The 19211-nt window shown below is 48.8% G+C and overlaps 5 protein-coding genes and 2 non-coding genes across 7 annotated transcripts; 4 read left to right on the top strand and 3 right to left on the bottom strand.

Annotated features, from left to right (window-relative positions):
• Positions 1–674: 674 nt before the first annotated feature.
• FPRO_09346 (uncharacterized protein) lies at positions 675–1403 on the top strand (the record flags this gene model as incomplete). Its single annotated transcript, XM_031232729.1, has 1 exon — positions 675–1403. The coding sequence occupies one exon, from the start codon at positions 675–677 to the stop codon at positions 1401–1403; it is 729 nt and encodes a 242-aa protein (XP_031082636.1).
• A 245-nt stretch (positions 1404–1648) lies between these two features.
• tRNA lies at positions 1649–1730 on the top strand. The gene is given in 2 exon segments: positions 1649–1685; positions 1696–1730. It is a non-coding gene; the product is annotated as a tRNA-His (tRNA).
• Positions 1731–2294: 564 nt separating this feature from the next.
• tRNA lies at positions 2295–2378 on the bottom strand. The gene is given in 2 exon segments: positions 2295–2329; positions 2342–2378. It is a non-coding gene; the product is annotated as a tRNA-His (tRNA).
• Positions 2379–2958: 580 nt separating this feature from the next.
• On the bottom strand, positions 2959–4011 carry FPRO_09347 (uncharacterized protein; the record flags this gene model as incomplete). The annotated part of the gene is made up of 2 exons (XM_031232730.1): positions 2959–3007; positions 3062–4011. The coding sequence occupies 2 exons, from the start codon at positions 4009–4011 to the stop codon at positions 2959–2961; spliced, it is 999 nt and encodes a 332-aa protein (XP_031082637.1).
• A 5833-nt stretch (positions 4012–9844) lies between these two features.
• Positions 9845–11309, top strand: FPRO_09348 (uncharacterized protein; the record flags this gene model as incomplete). The annotated part of the gene is made up of 2 exons (XM_031232731.1): positions 9845–10030; positions 10089–11309. The coding sequence occupies 2 exons, from the start codon at positions 9845–9847 to the stop codon at positions 11307–11309; spliced, it is 1407 nt and encodes a 468-aa protein (XP_031082638.1).
• Positions 11310–11369: 60 nt separating this feature from the next.
• FPRO_09349 (uncharacterized protein) lies at positions 11370–12981 on the bottom strand (the record flags this gene model as incomplete). The annotated part of the gene is made up of 2 exons (XM_031232732.1): positions 11370–12780; positions 12863–12981. The coding sequence occupies 2 exons, from the start codon at positions 12979–12981 to the stop codon at positions 11370–11372; spliced, it is 1530 nt and encodes a 509-aa protein (XP_031082639.1).
• Positions 12982–14123: 1142 nt separating this feature from the next.
• On the top strand, positions 14124–15581 carry FPRO_09350 (uncharacterized protein; the record flags this gene model as incomplete). Its single annotated transcript, XM_031232733.1, has 3 exons — positions 14124–14254; positions 14309–14943; positions 15001–15581. 3 exons carry the CDS (start codon positions 14124–14126, stop codon positions 15579–15581), a joined length of 1347 nt encoding a protein of 448 aa, XP_031082640.1.
• Positions 15582–19211: the final 3630 nt, after the last annotated feature.

A 19211-nucleotide genomic window follows, 5' to 3' on the forward strand; every position in this document is an offset into this window, starting at 1 on the left:
ATTGAATAGAAACTATGATTGATATTCTTGTAGCAAAATTCCCTTAGAATGGATTGGATGCAAGATTCCAGAATTGGCACTTTGGTAAGTATGTCTTGGCTGACAGGTGTCTGTGTGCTTTCACATCAGCGTGGTGTTCTCCTCTCGGCTGGTATCAGTCAATGAAACTACTGACAGCTTCAATTTTCAGCGAACATAACCGTTCTGATTTTCTGAGGGTTTTCTTCTACTTTACTACGACTGCTTTTGCATTTTTGGCAAAGTTCTGTGAATGTCTTCATACCATATATTTGTTCAAGTTATAGCTCCTGAACATTCACTTGTTCTGTCATAGAACATGCACTGGTCGAAAAACAACAAAAGACTTGGAGAACAACAACGCCTTACTTGTTTGCTTGCCTGCATTGTTCACATCAGTGTTACCATTACAGATATCTTGTTCTAATGCGCTATTAACAAAGGAGCTTCAGAACACCACCCAAACTTGTTTATGACTTACGAGTATATATATATATATCGAGTGCTTCAGCATAGCCAGAAACCCAACAGTTCCAACCACAACTTACACATCAACACACAAGCAACAGTTTCAAAAACTAACCTATCAACTAAATTTTAAAACAAAAAGTCACTTCCGCATCAACAATATGTGTTACCGAAGCATCACTCACACTATGCGATGCGATGCGCGGCCTGTCATTTCCGATGGTACCAAGGTCTACACCGACCCGTTCGCCTATGCCCTCCCATGCAGCTGCGGCCCTGAGCACTTCGTGCCCAGTTACCTTCGATGCGAGGACCATGGTTGCTGTATGAAGAAGGTCAGCATGGATTGGTGCCCTCACGTCTCTGATTGTAACGAGGTCTACGATGTTCATGGCTATGTCCAGTCTCATCGTCGACCACGAAATATCTGGGGTCCCATCAACATGCTCGGCGACAGCTTCAATTCTCTCTGGAGTCTTCCCATGATTCAAGAGAAGCAAAACACTTGGGATCATGTTCCGGATTTGGAGAACTGTCTCTTCACTGGAAAGATGCCACACTTGACGGCTGTCTCACCTCCTTTTTGCAAGGCTGTTGAGAACCTTACCAACACTGGCCGTCTCATTGTCCAGACACAAGATCAGTTGGGCGCTCTTCGCAACGAAGCTGCTGTTCGCCGAACCATGCACGATACTTTCCATGGAGAGGCTTGCTCGCGTGTGCTTAATGAGTGGGAGTGCCCTCTCCAAAGACCTATCGCAACTGCAGAACTGCTTGAAAAGCAAATGGTTAAGAACCTCGTGAAGCAGCAGGAGATCTTCAACACATGCTGGACCTTCATTCAGAGCATGATGTGGTCTCGTCAAGTGGGCAAAGACCTTACGATCCAGAATGTACCAGTCGTCTGGGATGAGTAGAAATTAGGGCGTCTGGTGGTTGAACTTAGCATGCATTTTTTAAGTTGGGCGTTTGGGATAGGGAAAGTTTACTTTCAAGAATAGAGGAATATAGAGAATAATCAACTTGGATTTCGTTTTTATAAGCAATTTCGGGTCACCTTGATCAAAGTAAATATCACAAATGGTGAAGTCTTTTGGTGCTTGAGTGAAGCTGTGGGTGTATAGATATCTGTAAATGGTTTCCTGCTTAATCAGCAACAAAGGCCGTCATCGTATAGGGGTCAGTACATCAGTTTGTGGCTCTTCGAAGCACTGAAAACGCAAGTTCGAGTCTTGCTGACGGCAATCCTGCATTTTTGGAGATCTATCAGATCCGACTTTTTTGTAGCCCAAGATGTGATGTTGTTGTATTTTCTGGAGTCTTTTGGCATCGGTAATATAAGGTTGTATTGAAAAAAGACATAAGCTAAGCTCCTTTTAGTTTTCTTAAGTTCTTCACTCTTTGATAGTGATGCATCTTTATAAGAGGATTTCTTAAGTATGCGTGTGCTCTTTTGTGTAGCACTCTTGCAGCGATGTGCTGTCTATCCTGTACTGATTCTATGAGTTGAATCTGGTTGTCTAAGACTTCTGCAAAAACCTGCAAGATCAAGACTTCTCAGCAAATTGCAATTGACTTTGCTAACGACACAGACAGAAGACCAGCAATAAACAAGGGGCGTGGGTGTCTACAACGTCGAGACAAAGGCTACAAATAAACGTTTACCAATTACCAACACCCATTGTTCAGGTCTTTGTGATGGAGGGGTTTGGAGGGGCAATTCAACCGGTGTGCCATTGTTGCAAAAGTCCAAAAATTACCACCAAAAAAAGACATTATTCCGTGGAAACAGCAAAAGATAATTGCTTTGCCGTCAGCAAGACTCGAACTTGCGTTTTCAGTGCTTCATTGATAGCCACAAACTGATGTACTGACCCCTATACGATGACGGCTTCTTAGTGCATGACATGGATCCAAAAAATTGCAGTCTATGTCGGTTGTCATTCACCCTACTCCGTTATCGGCACAACTTGGGAAAAGCTTCAGAGCTTCTCACACACAACGCACAACTTATTTACAATTACGGAGGCGTTCCCCAAGCGAAAGAGGAAATTTCATTATTGTATCGAATTTTGGTTTAAAGAGATTCAATAGCCACTAAGTTCAGCACTGGCTTCATTTACTTTTGGAAGGTCCTGCATTGGACATTTAGTCAGCTCACGGAGAAAAGGAAGCAATAACGGCCTTGAGCCAATTTACTCGACCTGCACAACAAACATCACACGCACTCTCTCTCTCTCTCTCAAAAATTGAGTTTTTTTAACATTTGTTCTTCATTTACTCAATATCTTGTCGGATGCTGCTTTGATAACGAAAAGAAAGACCTAAAAGGTAGCAGCCATGGTATCCTTCAGCTCCTATCCATAAAATAATCCAATCCCATTCAGAATGCCCCACGCCAGATAACGCCTTGGATGGTGTCGAATTCTATCCGCACAACCGTTCTCATTTCTCATTTGTCGAGTCGTTTGTTTATTTGGTGATCCAGCCAAGGTAATCAGCAACGATCAATGTCACCATACTGCAAGTCAAGTCAGCGAATTGTTCAACAATTCCAGGTATCAGAAGGACTTACGCGTGAGGAGCGATGCGGACGTAGTATGTACCAAAACCACGGTAGAAGCGGCCGAGACCCTCTTGCTTAGCAACCTTGGAGAAGCAGTCCATCATGCTGCGGTATGGCAGCTTGCCGTCAGGGCCCTTGGATTGCTTCTGCAGACGTGTCTTGACAAAGTCGAAGGGCAACGAGAAGAAGGAGGCGAAGAAACCAGCAATTGCGCTGGCAGTGAGAGTCTGAGTGCGAGCAGAGAGATCGGTGTGGTTTTTGAGCTGGACCTTGGCCTCACTGAAGAAAGCGAGCTGACCAAAGTTGAGAGCCATGGCTCTTGCGACTGTGGGAGCGGCACCGGCCCAGAGAGCACCGACACCTTCGCTCTTGGCGATGCTGGTGAGAGCATCAATGACAGACTTATAGTTCTTTCGCTCAGCAAGGGGCTTAAGGCCATCACTTTGCATTCGAATGAGGGCGAGATCAGCAGGGTTACCAATCATAGCAGCGATACCACCGGCAGTGAGACCAGCAGTTGCTCGTTCTGAGAAACCGACTGAGCGACCATCAGCTTTGGCTCGGGCGGACAAGTTCCCCATGAGCGTGTCGAACATGCCCAAGCGGGCCGTGGTGTAGACGGCCTGGCGCAAAAGACCAGCTGAGAGACCAGTGTACAGGTCAAGAACCTTTCCACTGGCAATGATCTGTCGAGTGACGGAGAGGGGAGAAGGCTTAGGGCCAGAAGCAGTTCCCTCGCCAGCGAGTTGAATGCGGACCTTGACCATGTCGACAGGTTGGATGACGGTCGTGGCCACCATACCGCTGATACCACCGTTGATGAAGGGAAGGGCGGCCCTCATGAGAGGAGTGTGAAGGATGTCATTGGCAATAGCGGCCGAGTCACCTCGAGCAGCTCCCAAAACATCGCTGGTCTTTGAGCGAGCTGATTCAGCTGCCTGCTTGAGTGATTGGCTCATTATGAATGGGTAAGGTGGGTTCGGTTCGAGGAGAGATCGATCTAAGTCAAGACGAGTTCGATTCGAGTGAGTCGTCGTCGTCGTCTAAGAGGATGGATAGGATGGGCTGCTTGAGACTGGTCTGGTGTAAGTACAATTCAGACCCGAGATGTGGGCATGGCTGGGACTTTATAATATCATGGCTCCAATGGATGGATGTCACCACCAACTACAACCGACTATGGCCGTACACTCAAACCACAGCCATGATACATGATGATCCAGGAACCGAAGACTTCCGGCGTTTGACCCGAGGCCGGTGGCATGGCCGCTGGACTTGGTCTTGGGCTTGGGCTTGAACTTGGATGGAGGTGGATGCCCGGCCCTGAATGTCCCATGGTGTGGGGGATATCGAGGCTTGTCTTGGGGTGTCTATGGGTGACATGGAGGGTGTGTGCAGATGAGGAGTGTGAACTGTAGCCGGGGGTAGATTCCCGCTGGGCCCCTCCCGCGGCACAGTGGATCTGCCCCCGCCATGGCCCGTGGATGTGTATGGCTTTGGCTGGGCTGGTCTGGGTCTGGATACAGGGCCCGGCAGAGCAATGACATGGGCATCAACAGAGAAGAGCTTACCAAAACAACAAGCAGAAAAAAATCGATATCCGAGGATTCGAGTCTTCCCGCTTGATTCCGCGTCTAATTGCCGCGAACAATTAGACGACGTTACAGACTGGAGATGGAGATGGAGAAGAGCCCAGAGCGGGGACTGCTTACAACGGAGATTGAATGGCGAGACAAAGCTGACTGTGACGGCGACCTAAATCTGTTGACGGTCGAGCAAAGAGGAAGAATTCGGAACTGTTGATACTTGGAAACAAGACGGATATTGTTGTTATGCAGGTCTCTCAACAATGGTTCAATACAGTAGCAAGCGAGGACAGAAAGAGGCTTTGCGATCTGCGTCACGTTCAGATGATGAAGGAGGAGCAAGATGTGGGAGGGGAGGCAGAATTAAAGAACAAGAGAGGATGGGCTATTGATACCTCTTTCAGATGAATGGAAGGAAAGTAAAGAGGGGGAATAGCATTGCGTGTCTCCGAAGAGGGCCGACAACCGAGAGAAAGGCGAGAGAAAGGAAGCTCTACTGCTACATCAAAGGCAGCACGAGACCTGCCGTGATGTTGATCGAGCTCAGCATCTACTGGCGCATCGATATGAACCACTGGCGACCCTCCACCAGAGGCCAGAGATGGAAGAGAAGGGCAGACGCCGAGCCACTCACCGAGGAACGTCACCATACCAAGGTTCAGTCCGGCGTCAGGCTTGGCCCAAAGTTGTAAGCTGTTGCACAGTGAGTGGTTGCTTTGTTGTTGACGCGTTCAGCTACGGGCTATCGGCTGCAACAGTACAACTAACACAGTAACTGTTGCTGTTGCTTTTGCTGCTGCTGTTGAAATGCGGGGTTGACGCTTCAGGACCTGTTTTGATAGAAGCGGATTAATGACATGCTGATCAAGATCCCGAGAGTAGGTTTAGTCGCCTAGCTAGTACTTACTGCCTATGTACAGTACGTAGGTGACATTGACAAAGGTTAGCCAATTCGAGTTGTAATCAACGTGACGTTGTTGGTGCCTCGGGATTGGCAACCCCTCATTCTTCTGTAACTGCAACCACCAAAGAGCTCTTACAGCATCGCACAGCACAGTATTGAGGACGGTTCCTAATATTGACTGGCTGGACCTCAATTACAGCAATTCTCTCAAAGCTATGATAAGAATGGACGCATTGTGTGTTTATTTGACTTGGTCTGCAATCCATATCCGTTTCAAGAGAGCTAGAGCTCCAGCTGCAGTGTAAGAAGCTTAAGCTTTGGACTTGCTTACGCTTGAAAATGAGGGGCTGGCCACGTCCAAAAGCAATCCATGTGCAAGTGAGTGGCTGCGGCTACGGCAGGCGTGAAACAGTCACAAGCTCAATCTCCTCTTCATCGTAGGAGCCAAGGCCTGAGCTCTCGTGTTTCTCTACACCAAAACTGAGAGGTTGTTGTTGGGCGGACGTGGAATGAATAGCTCAACTTATGACGCAACCGACGGTAATAAACGGGAGCGATCTGATAGGCTACCTAGATTTTAGCTATCCATTGACCAATGCTTCCATGTCAACATTCGGCGTTTGATAGTGACATGATAGAAGGAGACATCATCTCGATGAGTATTTATTGTAATGAAGTCTATACGACCTGTAAATCGCAGGTACCTGAATTGTAGGTATCCAATCTGTCAGCAAATAACCGCTTGTTCTGCCGCCGCTTGCGCCGCCGCAATCCAGGACCGGCTTTCCATCATACAGCGCTCACGGAGCATTCTTGTACTAGAACTCAACTCCGGTTCCGGGCCGGGTTTAATATCAGATGCAAAATAGTCGTCCGTTGAGGGCGAGGAGTCAAATGTGCTTCTTCTTCTGATGCTGCATCTTGCATGTGCTAGCTACGGCATCTGATTTGCTTTTGTTGCCTGCTAAAAGTTAGATACACCCCGCTCGGCAGGTATTAAGATGCTGTATTAACGCGAGGAATACCATGGGCCTCTTGTTGGTCAGTTGCGCGACTCAATACCCAGTCAAGCCTCGCCAACAAAAGATATCGATGCTCAACAGCAACTGGACCTGATCCATCAGCGCGGCTCGTAGTGGATACAGGCGTCAACACTGCCGATTGAGACTCCACAGGGCTACGGCTACAGAGAGTCTACCTTACCTTATTCAATGGATTCCATCGCAGAAAACCCCTACCTGATCACTCTTTGATTATTGCTACCCCTCCAAGGTTCTATGCTTCGAGATATCGACACAATGGTCAGATTATCGTTAAATCGCGCGTGCAAAATAAGAAACTCTGTTCTATGTATCATACCTAAAAACATCAGTTCTCAAACCTTACAGCTGCATACGGAGCTGTTTAATACCCGGCTAGTCTAGACCCTATTTCCGTCCCACCCCCGACGGTCATCAGGAACCAAGCAAGGGTTGTCTGGGACTAGGACATTGAAGTCCTGACATGATGCAAGGATACCAAAGTTACGACATTCTTTGCGCTTAGCTTGGCTACGGTCTAATTAAAGCCGCAACTCTGGTCTGTTCATGTTTGATATCCTCGGTTATGGCGTGAAAAACTTCAGACCGCGGGCTGTGTAAACACGTCACTTTTCCAGGAATCCGAGGATGATATCCGCCGTGGATGGGGTGAAGATTGGCTCAATACTATGTACGTAGATCAAGGGGTATTCACTCATCTGAGCCATGACTAGACTATGAGTTCATGTCGTGGCAGACTGATGTCGCATTTCACATGTGAACTGTCTTGACTCTCTCAACAACAGATAACCAAACCCGTTCATAACGGCCCATTTCTAACATGTTACGCAATGCAACGTGAAGGCGCTCAACAACAGACACACATCAGAATTACGGCTAGGGCGGTTAGGATGGGTCTTGGAACAAGAGCCTCAACTTGAGATAGTGTCCATTTACAAGGCTACCTGCTCATCTAATTTACCTACTTAGTTAGTGGAGTCTCTTGAAATTCTAGACGTGGTCGATCAAGGGTAACACTCACTCATTGGGTTCTTACAAGTCCGGCGTAGGTCCCGAGGAAGTATGTTCCGAGGAGGCACCAATTTTCGGAGTCGTCACTACCAACCGATAAACAGACCGCTAACATATGGATCCTTTACCTCTATGGATACGGGTCCATATCTTATCGTAGCAGAGATGCAATTCCAAAATAAACATGTGAATTAGGTTGGGGTTTCAACAAGACTTGATAGTCTGGGTCATGTCTCCGAATTTGGAGTTGATGAGACATGGGAAATTTTCATCATGGAACCCCAACCCCCAAAGATTCAGCCCTAGCAACTTGAACCCCAAAATCTCGAGATTTTTGCATATGACGAAGAGCAGGGTGCGCGGGGCCCCTTATGCTTCATGGCATCTCCGGTCCGCGGTCCCATCTGCCTGTAATCTAGTCCGTAGGTAGCTTGGGGGAAATGGCACAGATAGTTGGGTTGTGATGATACTATGGGAGTATTTGGAGCATTTGGGGGTTCTGGTCTGCCCATCCTACATGCAAGGTGCCATCTTGAGCCACAGCAGCCTCACCATAAACCTCTCAAGAGGCACGTCATTAGGCATGCAAAAGGTACTAAGACAAAGATGCTGCTGAGGCATCAACCCCCCATCTTTGTCTTGTCTTGAAGACCTCATCATATCAATCACCCCATGGCACGGCAAGAAACAGGTACCGACGCCTCGATAGAGTTGACTTCCATCTCCAACAGGGTTACTCCAACACTCCATCTCGAAGATGGTCCCCCAGAGGTCCCCGCCAATATCACCCGACTTTTACTATTTGTTGCCAGTTATTATTCCTCGCCAAGAATCCCACATCGACGAAAGGAGACACTGTAAATGTTTGAGACTGTTTGGGCGGAAATGCAAAACTCGCAAGGTCGTATCCTCAGATAACATCATGATTAGTGGTTGGCTACCTCACCCGGCTTTAGATGTGCGAGAAACACAGCCTGCTCTCAGTGGCCTGCAGAATCATCGTCTTAGTCTCTGCCTGTCCACATCCCGACTATTTTCTTACGCCTAATCCATGTCTTAAAACCCCACGGCTGAGCTTGCTGAGCTTGCCAAGCTATGCTGAATTGTTCCTCAATCACCGGACTTCAAGTTGCGGAAGTGCATTTCTCTCCCCTGTCAGCGATCCAGTCTAGATCCACAAGGCATCTCTCCAACGGCAGCTCATTGATTTGATTGACGACGATGCTCGATGAGTTTGCAAACCTGTCTACGATAACTGGCCGGCAACTAACCGAGCCGAACGGACTGAACGTAGAGCCCTTCGGATTGCGAGATGTAACAACGTGCACGCTCCGAATTGCCTCGTCATTACGCAAGGTCCTCCTGAGAACAGGGTTTCGAGCGGCATGGCATTACTTAATTCACGCCCAGTCTCAAAACCTCTGTTCAGGGTCCAATTGGTAGTGTGTAGGCGTTTTGAGGCGAAGCATTTTGTGTGGTATATCCGAGGTTATGGTGACAAAGGCTCGTCTCGCTCGACTTGTATCGTGCTTTTCAAATGGACATTACATACACCGCTTGGCGGTTAGCCAGCCACATAGTTGGGTAGGATCAACAAGTTCCTTGAAACATCATAACCGAACAATACCGCGGGTATACCATTGACATAGAACCCGGATGACGTGTTAGGATGAGAATACCACGATATCAAGACGAGGATCATTATTGCTCTTACTGAATTATACTCGGCCCAAGTCCGAGGGAGTGGAAGATGAACCACGAGTAAGAACCAAAGCTGTCTGAGGCTCAAACAGGATATATTTGTGAAAGATTATATTAGTATGCTGACTTCGCCGCAGAATCTACTGGTAGGTAATCTCCCTTTCAGATCACTTACACGTAGGTACGTTACAGTACAGGTACTTAGTAGGTAGTGTTGCTTAGACCAACCCATCCCGTCATCAAGAATAGTTATAAACTTCTATCAAGCTTCTTTATATGCACAATCCGATACTAGCTCCATCAAAGTTATAATGGACATGGATAATTAATAATCGGTGCCGCATCCCCCGCATACAAATCGGTTCAATGTCGAAATCCCCACCATCCCCCGGTGCCCCAATTCGCACTGTGATACGTCCGCAAACTTTTGCGTCTATGCACAGTAATCGCGTTATCTATCGCACTAATGGAAGTTTCGTTGCGGCTCCGATATAGAACTTTTTTGCGACACTGCGGAAGCGGTTTTCCAACAACATAAAAAGGTCAGACAATGCCAAAACGAAAGCGCGGGGAGCCCAATCTTGGGGATAAGCTTGAAAAGCACTGTAATGATGTCTCCAAGGCACTCAAGGCTGCAAAGGGCCTAGAGCGCCAGCGATACAGTAAAAGACTTCATGAAGATGGAGTTGAGCCTGATAAGAAGGAAAGATTGGAACGAGAGGTGACGGTCTTGAAGGTGAGTCTTCACAAGGCACAGGGTCTCGATCAATAGTCCTCTAACCAGAATTGTCTAGTCTCTTGATCTTCACCAAACAGCGCGCGCTCACCTCTACTCGTCGATCCTCAAAGTCAAAGACCTTGCTGCATCGACCGACCTCCCCGAAGAGGTTCGCACCGGCGTTCCCAAACCCGAGCTTACTCCCGAAGAACAGGCTGCGCTACACAATGTTACCAGTGCACTATATAATCGTGAACTCGTCAAACAGGCCATCACCCGCGCCATCACCACCTTCTGCCAGGCCCTCGACGTCCCTCTACCCGGAAAGGCGAAACGCGTACGAAAGTCCAAGAAGGAAGAGAAAGAGGAGCAACCGCCCGATAGGATAGAAGGGGAGCCCAAGCCTGAGGCTACAGCTGCCAAGGAAGACGTGCGAGTGTCAATTGAGAATGAGGCTGAGGTTGAAGTGGAAGAGTCGGAATTCGAGGGATTCTCAGATCATGATGATCCTGTTCAGGAGCCTGAAGAGCTTGACAGTGAAGATGAAGCGAACGAAGAGAAGTCTATGTCCAAGTATGATCACTTGCTGGGCGGCTCTTCCGATTCTGAAGACGAAGACGATTTCGACGACGAGAGATTCGAGCGCTTCAAGGGCAAAGAGAAGGTCAATCTAGACGACATATCCGTTTCTAGCTCAGACGCCGCACCAGAGCTCGGTTCCGAATCAGAAGATGAAGAAGAAGAAGAAGATGATGATGATGATGAAGAGCTTTCTGTCTCAGCTTCGCCCTCGCCACCTCCAGCCAAGAAGAAAAAGAGCAAGGACAAGGCATCAGCACCCGCTCGTCCTCGTGAATCGACCTTCCTACCCACACTCATGGGTGGTTACATCTCAGGTTCTGAGTCCGCCTCCGACGTTGATGTTGCCCCAGCAAAGAAACGTCGCGGCCAACGAGCCCGCCAGGCAATTTGGGAGAAGAAATTCGGTAACAAGGCAAAGCACTTACAAAAGCCTGCTTGGGAAACACAACGCGGGCGTGATTCTGGATGGGATGGTAAGCGTGGTGCTGTGGAGCCAGGAGATGGGCCGCGAACGCCCTGGAAGAAGGGCATTCGCAATCCTCTTGCGGCCAGGCAAGGCGGTAGTGAGGGAGCGGAGAGCAAGCCCGAGGTGAAGAGGCCGCCTCCAAAGAAGGATGATGAGGGACCATTGCATCCTAGCTGGGCAGCCAGGAAGCAAGCGAAAGATGCAGAGAAGACAGCGGCATTTGCAGGATCCAAGATTACATTTGACTAGGCGTACTCTATATATAGCGATACCAGGGGTAATAAAAGTTTGTTTCTTAGAGGATATTCTCTACAATATGTCGGAGGTCGTTCGAGCATGCACATACACCAGCAAACCACCCTCCATCGGAAGAGTCAAACTACTCTTGCTCACTCTCTCGCCTACGAAAGCAGGTCTGAAGTCAAATAGAGGTACCAACCTAGCCAATGTCTGTACAGCAACCAACTCTGCCATTTTCTTCCCTAGACACACCCGAGGTCCACCATTGAAGACAGGAAACTCAGCTGCTGAACGCTGCATGACTGTCACATCACCAGATGGAGACGTAGTTAGCCATCGCTCTGGGCGAAACTCATCTGCATCAGGACCCCAAGTTGTGTGAGAGCGGCCCATTGCCCAAGCACACCATAGCACGACAGCACCTTTTGGGAGGAATGTTCCGTCGGGAAGGATTGTTTCTTGTTGAGCTTGTTTGATCTCGAAGGGGATGGGAGGTCGAAGGCGGAGGGTTTCGTAGAAGACTGCTAGCACGTAGGGGAGTCGTACCGGGGTTAGAAGATCGGGGTCGTTCTCAGAGTGATCTTGGTCTCTGATTTCATCTCGTAGGTCTTGGATCGACTGGCATAGCTTGCTGGTCACTTCGGGGTGCTTCATGAGTAAATATAGCGTCCACGTAAGTGCCTGAGCAACGGTATCTCTCCCTGCCGAAAGATAGTTCAGTGCAGCATCTGCTACAAGATCGTCGTCGCCAATTGCATCCAATAAAGACTGAATGAGACTTCCTGGCGCATCGGACTGAGTCTTTCCCTCCATTTCTTCGCGATCAGCCACTGCACTCTTGACGATCCGCTGCCCATAGGCCTTGACAGTTCGGATAGAACGTCGCATTCGAGTTCCAAAGAACATTTCTGTCATAAACCATAGTGGATTCTGGAACCTTTCGGCTGTGGCCCCTGAGGCATGCTCAAAAGCAACGGTAAAATTATCGTCAGCGTGCATCTCCATGTTGTATGCCATTCGTCCCATCAGCTGCGTCGTCACTTCGTGGATCACGGCCTGTAAGTCCACTACATCTCTCCCAGCTTCTTTTCCCTTGAGGACGCGGATGGCTTGTTCTAGGTACTCTGGTAATCGGTCACTCGTCAGAGTCTTCAAGGCAGCTGCTGAGAGGAACCGTAGACCAGCCTTGCGCTGCAGACGCCAGAACTCGCCGTCCACGTTGATGATGCCATGGCCGAATAAGTCCCAAGATCGCTGTTTGAAGAAGTCTCCCTTTTCAAAGATTCCCTCATGGCGGAAGATGAACTCTAGGTTCTGGGGGCTGTTGACAATGACACCTGGCGGGAGAGTAGGAACAGTGATATGGAGAGTCTCGTAACCATACAGGCGCTCACAGCGGTGGAACCAGGAAAAAAGATGTTGGCGAGGCTGAAGGAATATGATGCCATTCCCTACCAGTGGCAGTGAGTTTGGAGGTTTTCTGGTTGACTGTTAGGTACACACATTCAGCAAAGTGGCATAATGAGTGAGCATAGGGTATGTGAGATTGGGTAAATACCAACCTGAGAGGTTTGCCATTGCGCGTGGGCTTTGGTGATTTCTTTCCCAATACATAGAGAAATAAAAGGAGTGTTGCTGATAGAACAATAGGCTGTTCTAAGACGAAGCTGAGATAATGCATTGTCGTCTTGACTGTGACTATGGGTTGCAAGGTTGAAGTTGTCTCATTCCACATGCGATATCATGATGTAACCTTGAATCCACGGTCAACCACAAACCGTGAAGCTAAGCATAATATTCACCAGGGAATATGCCTTGGGTGATATTTCTATCAAAGATTTAGATTTACGTTGGTGTTGAGATTTGGACGTATTCGCATGCAGTGTAAGCAAAGAGGGCTGTGTTTTCGCTCCCTCGTATTCGTCACGAGAAATGCGATGGACGACCACTCTAGTAACCCGACCTAACCTAACGTTAACCAATATGTATGTTCAAGATATCCCAATACTTTCACAGTCGGAACGTGATTCTATCCGTCGGTCTCATTTACGTACACCTTAACCGAGGCATGACGTTTACTCAGAGAAGCATGAACCAACGAGGTTTCAGCGATCGTTTCATGAACAAAGATGGTTGAAGTTATCACAGGCAATCCATCATTAACTACTAGTCACCACTTTTCTCCGTCTTGAGAAACAGTCAACGCTTATAAATATCGACGTATCCCAGAAAAGACAAGTGAGAACCTTGTTAAATTATCACTTGAACAGAAGAAGAAGCTCATATCATCCAGTGACTTTTCATTCATCTCGGCATATCCTCAACGTCCCCTTCGCTTGGGCAGCCCCTCCAAACCATATTTGAGACATTACTGTGACATCCAAGGAGGTACCTTGGCTGCATTTTGGTGTCACAACTGCATAAACAATTTCCTCTTCCCACAACAACTTGTTCTGTCCTCTATTATTCTCCCCTCTCACCATCATCAGTACCATTTTCCCGCGTAACCCCCCAATCATCTATCCAACCCCTGCATCTAAACCTGCAGCTCCCCTAGCCCTGGCATCAAGATAGCGTCATCGACTAAGCTCACGCGGCCAAACGAGATAACAGATATTGGCGATTGAACACGTCAACGACATTCTGTTCCTCTGTAGCGACCTCAATTGAATGTGCCTGATATCAATCTTCCATTCAAGCATACTAAATTAACCGCTACACGCTTTTCTGCAGCTTATTTATCCTATTCCCCTCCACCTCACAAAGTGTTGGGGATATAAGCGCCAGCCGCCTCTGACGACAAATACCTTCATTATATCAGTCATGTCAGCTCCAGGCACATTTGGAGAGCTGGGTCTCTCCATCATCGGTATCGGCGCCGAATATCCACCATATTCCCTAGATTATACTTGCCTCAACACCCTTAGTGACAAGTTCTATCCCGATACACCTTCGTGAGTCCTACCAGCCCCAACATGCCTCCCTCAGTGGCTAATAGGTCATGATAGTATGCAAAAAGTCCTCGGAATCAACAGATATACCGGAATTGACACCCGGTCGTCCATTGGAACACCCGACCACCCAGCTGTTAACAAGAAAGATGCGCCCTCAATAGCAGAGCTCCACTCCCTGTTCCTCTCCGATGGTGTTCCTCTTGCGATTCGAGCCGCTCGAAAGGCCATTGATGAGGCCAAGATTGATACAAGATTCATTACCCACATAGTCGCCACAACATGTACAGACAGTGCAAACCCGGGCTTCGACCACTTTGTCGCAAAAGGTCTGGGCATATCGCATGGTGTAGAGAAAGTCTTGCTTCACGGTGTTGGTTGCAGCGGCGGACTAGCAACTCTCCGAACAGGCGCGAACCTAGCTCTTGGTCATAAAGCACGCGGTCTGCCCGCGCGCGTCCTATGTGTGGCACTTGAGGTCAGCACCACTATGGTACGTAGTGAGCTAGATAGCATCAACGAGCTACAGCAGACAAGAATAGGCGCATGCCTGTTTTCGGACTGCGGTAGTGCCGCTGTGTTAAGCAACGGTATCGGTGAACCTTCTGAACCAGTATATGACCTCCTCGGCTGGGACCACAGGACCATACCAGATACTGAGGATGACTTGGGGTTTGATGTTGACCCAGTCGGTAAGCTTCAATATCTCCACAATCTTTCTCCTAAGCCCGAAACTGACATAATGATAGGCTGGAAGGTTGTTCTCACACCTCGTGTCCCCAAGCTCACTGCTGCCTCAATTGGCCCAGCTTTCAACGACCTCAAGGCATCTCTGCCCCAACTCCCTCCAGACTACCAGAAAGCAGCTGACTTCGACTGGGCAATGCACCCTGGCGGCGCTACCATCCTTTCAGGCGCTGAGAGGGCCATGGATATCACACCAGAACACCAAAGGGCAAGTTATGACACATACATCAATCATGGCAACTCAAGTTCGGCTACCATCTTCAGTGTCATGGATCGCCTACGTTCGAGAGATATGGATGCCATGGCGCCTGACGGACGAGTCCGTGACTATGTCGTTGGTTGTGCTTTCGGTCCTGGTATCACAGTTGAAATGTGCATGTTGAAGCGGAACACGTCTTATGGTGCGGGCCTGCCTGGCCTACAGACTCCACCAGAGACACCGGCTGAAACGGAGACTGAGCCGAGTGAAATCGGGGACGGAGATGGTGAGTGGGGCCGTGAGTCCAGCGGAGATCCGGCCGAGTCGCCAGATCAGTATGCGTTGTTTGTGGCCGAATCGTTGGAGCATCTAGATCTAGATTAGCATGGAGTCGTGGAACAAGGTTCATTATCATCCAGTTCGAGGGCGTTACTTGACAGTAGTGAGAAGCAAGCCACAAAGGAGTAGAGGTAATGAAATTATGTACACTTGAACATCTGCTGCAAGGGGTGTGTCCTAACATTGTCACCCCCAACTCGCTTTCGGTTTTACATAGAATTATTAAGTGCGGATAGCTCGAACCATAATAACTATGCCACCAGTCGTCACGACCTCGTTCCGAGCAGGCCATGGGGATTGTGGCGGTCTGAGAAGTGCAACGGAAATTTTCTCCTATTGCGTTACCTGCAAGATCGTCTGTAAGCAAGTGTGCCTAGCAGAGACATGACACTAAGATGGGAAGTTAACTTTGTCTCTTCCGAATATAAAGAAAACCGTTGCCAAGCCTCAGACTTTGCCGAATACATTGCCGGTTTGAGAGAGCGGTCCGTTCTTGTTCCTGCATGATAGCTGAATGTGAAGCGCGCCTTGTTAAAACAACCAACGCATGGTGTGTTGATCAAATCAGGAATGAAGATCGGCGAACTCGTCAACATATCCAGATATCCTCGTTACCCATTGTGTATTTGCTTGTTCAGTGACTGGACAGTCTCGACTGATGGGTTATTACCCGGCGGAGCAATGTTTTCTGCTCATTGGCCTCAAATACGATGACGACAGCCCTGATACGCCTAACTGCAGAAGAAATTGGGCTTTCATCAATAAATTCGCTTGATGACTCTTAATGCTTGTCCCGCCCTGACTTTGACGCCAACCGCAGTAGTATAGACTGGGGTCAAGAAGCGTTAGTTGCATGTAAGGGGAAAACAAAGAGGGGTCCTATCCCATAGGACGTTAGAAAGGCGTAAATGACAGATCAGACAGACGCATCAAAGACTAATGAGAAGGCCCCTAAAATGGCTTTCTAATCAAAGATAATTACCAGCCAAAGAGCTGACCCTGGTCACTTGAGTCGAGATGCCGGATTGATAATATTTTCTTCTTCTTTTTCTCTTCTTTTGACACATGAGCGCTCAGATATCGAGCCACTCTGACGTAGCGAAGAGTGCCCAAACTCGTCGTCCTGGAGCTGAGATATAGTTCAACCAAGGGGCATCATCTTCTTCAAAGTTCACGCTCTGCGTACCGAGGCTAGTGGAGCTCCCGGTACAAGATATGCTCATGTACCGGTACTAGGCAGGGGGTGTTTCTCCAGCATTTTGATCTGATCACAAGAGCCTTGTCGCGTAGTTTAATCCTTTCCCGAAATCCGAGACTGACAAAAGCGCCGCCAGTTTTGACACTGAACGCTATGCCATGTGGTCGGTTAAAAGATCAGCACATAGTTGAGGTGACATCCGCGAGAAACAGCCTCGAAGTGGATTAGCTGTCGCCAAGATGTCAACTCACGAGGATGAACAAGGAACTTGCCGCGCCAACTTACAGCGCTTGAGCAATGACGACTCATCAAGTGGATTCTTGCCCCGTATTTTCTTTCAGCTTGGACTTACTAACAAAGTGGGCGAAACGATCCTCAACCTCGTGGCATCGACAGGGCTAAAGACTTCCGAGTCCTCATCTTTGAAACATGCTTCTATGCTGGATATGCTGTAGGGATGGCTGGGGCCTCAGGAGACAAAAAGCTTGACTAGACAGGGTCATCCCACGAGTTCCAAGGCATTTTGACAGCCACCGGCTGACGAAACAATAGCGAGCCCAATCGGAAGAGATTCAAAGACGAGGGCGTCCCGAAACAGGAACTCGTCTCGATATGAAGCACCCTGTGGCTTGCAGGTTTGACGGAGGCCCCACCCACACTAGCATGGTAGTTAATGAAGTTTGCCGCAGATAGTTGATGAAGGTACACCTGCTATGTAATATCTACATGATACGAGCTCGATTTGCGGTCGTATGAGAAGTGAAGCACGTATCGGGGGTTTAAGCTCTTGTGCACGGCGCGCAAGACGGGGGTTGCTGACCCGGCCGTGGGGAAGAGGCTTGAGCCCAAATTCGAGAACCGAAGCTTTTATACTTGTGGCTGTCGATGGGTAGCTCCTAGACGCCATGAGAGAGAAACCTTCGTTTATAATCTACAAGTTCTGACTCAAGATCTAGGATGGCCAAGAGGAGTTACTAATGTCTCTCCATCCTTGAAACTTTTGTGATGCGTGCCATGGCCCAGAAGAGTATTCTGAGCGTAAGGCGTGGAACGTGTGCGATACCGGACGGTTCGGATCAGGGCCACGCTACATAGGCATAGGCCTAGCCGCCTAGTTGACGTCTGGTCAGGGCCTTGTCAGGTAACTAGGTAGGGTGGGTTGTATGCCCCTTGAGTAACTTGACGGCGTGCAGGTGAGGAGTCTCCGCCAAGAGGGCATCCAAACTGTGACTATGAAGCTAGGCGTGCGGCGTGATAAGAGGACAATGTCCAAAGGAAGCTAGAGCGGTGGTCAATCTCCACAGGTAAGGCAGAGAGCAAGGGAGGTGAGCGCTGTGTAGAGTTCGCCGTTGAGTATTCAACAGCCGGTATAGTTGTTTAAGTTGAGCGAGATCCCCATCAACGATTATGTTAAAGAAGTATCGCATATCACGACGAAAGAAGAATTGCCAGTAAACGAGAGATCGAAGAGCTGTCATCGAAATCCGAGCTCAACATCTCCTGGCAGACCCGGGAGATTCGACAATTGTTCTCCGTCATTATCATATTGGGTTGTTGCTGCGACCGCCAGCTTTCAACTGTATGGATACCGAGACGACACCAATACGGATATCCTCACAACAGACACTCAATCGTTACTGAGGAATCTGCAACGACAGGCCAGCACAGGAGCACAGGACTCTTAGATCTAGAGCACCGGCCTCATTGGAATTGTTGCCCAATCGAAATTACCCCTGTGAACGGGACGCAATTTGATTAGGTTTCGGCTCCGAGACTCTGGGTCAGTCCATGCGGATCCGACAGTTCTAAGAGGGACGCTCCTGGTTGGATCCGGTTGGAATTCCCTTTCCCGGCATTGCTCTTTCTTAGCGTTGCGCGCACGGGAGAGAATAGACAACGGTTCAGTTTTCAGGTGATTACTGAAGGGAAGCAAGGCTGGAGGGCTATTATCACGTCTTCGGTGTGGGGGATGCTGAGGGGGAGATGGAGATGGAGATGGAGATGGATGGAGGTGTTATTCAGCGGCACCAAGCGATTGAAGCCGATGATTTCCACGGCGGCAGGGCCGTTCATTCCGCTCCTATCACTTCAGAATATCCGGGTCACGTGGGTATACCGCTAGATCCTGGCAACCAGAGCATACCCGGGGACGACGGTCATGGTGGCACCTGGCGTTGGCGTAGGCGCAGTTCTCAGCGCCCGGGCCCTGTTGCCCATACTGCTACCGACCTAGTGGCCCCCGACCATGACCCAACTGGAAGTCCAGTGATAATACCTTTTACGCATGCACAATTCGCGTCACCTCTAGCAGTTCGCGCTCACAATCACCCTCGCCCTCACCACCACCCTCATCATCACATTCACCCTCAATCGCAGCCAAATTCACCCTACACTCACCCTCACGCTCTTCATCATCAGATATTGTCTCATCAATCGCTCTCTCACTCTCACCTTTCCGACGACTCCGCCACAGTCGA

This window comes from Fusarium proliferatum (assembly GCF_900067095.1).
Source record: "Fusarium proliferatum ET1 genome assembly, contig: FPRO_scaffold006, whole genome shotgun sequence".
Lineage (NCBI taxonomy): Eukaryota > Fungi > Ascomycota > Sordariomycetes > Hypocreales > Nectriaceae > Fusarium > Fusarium proliferatum.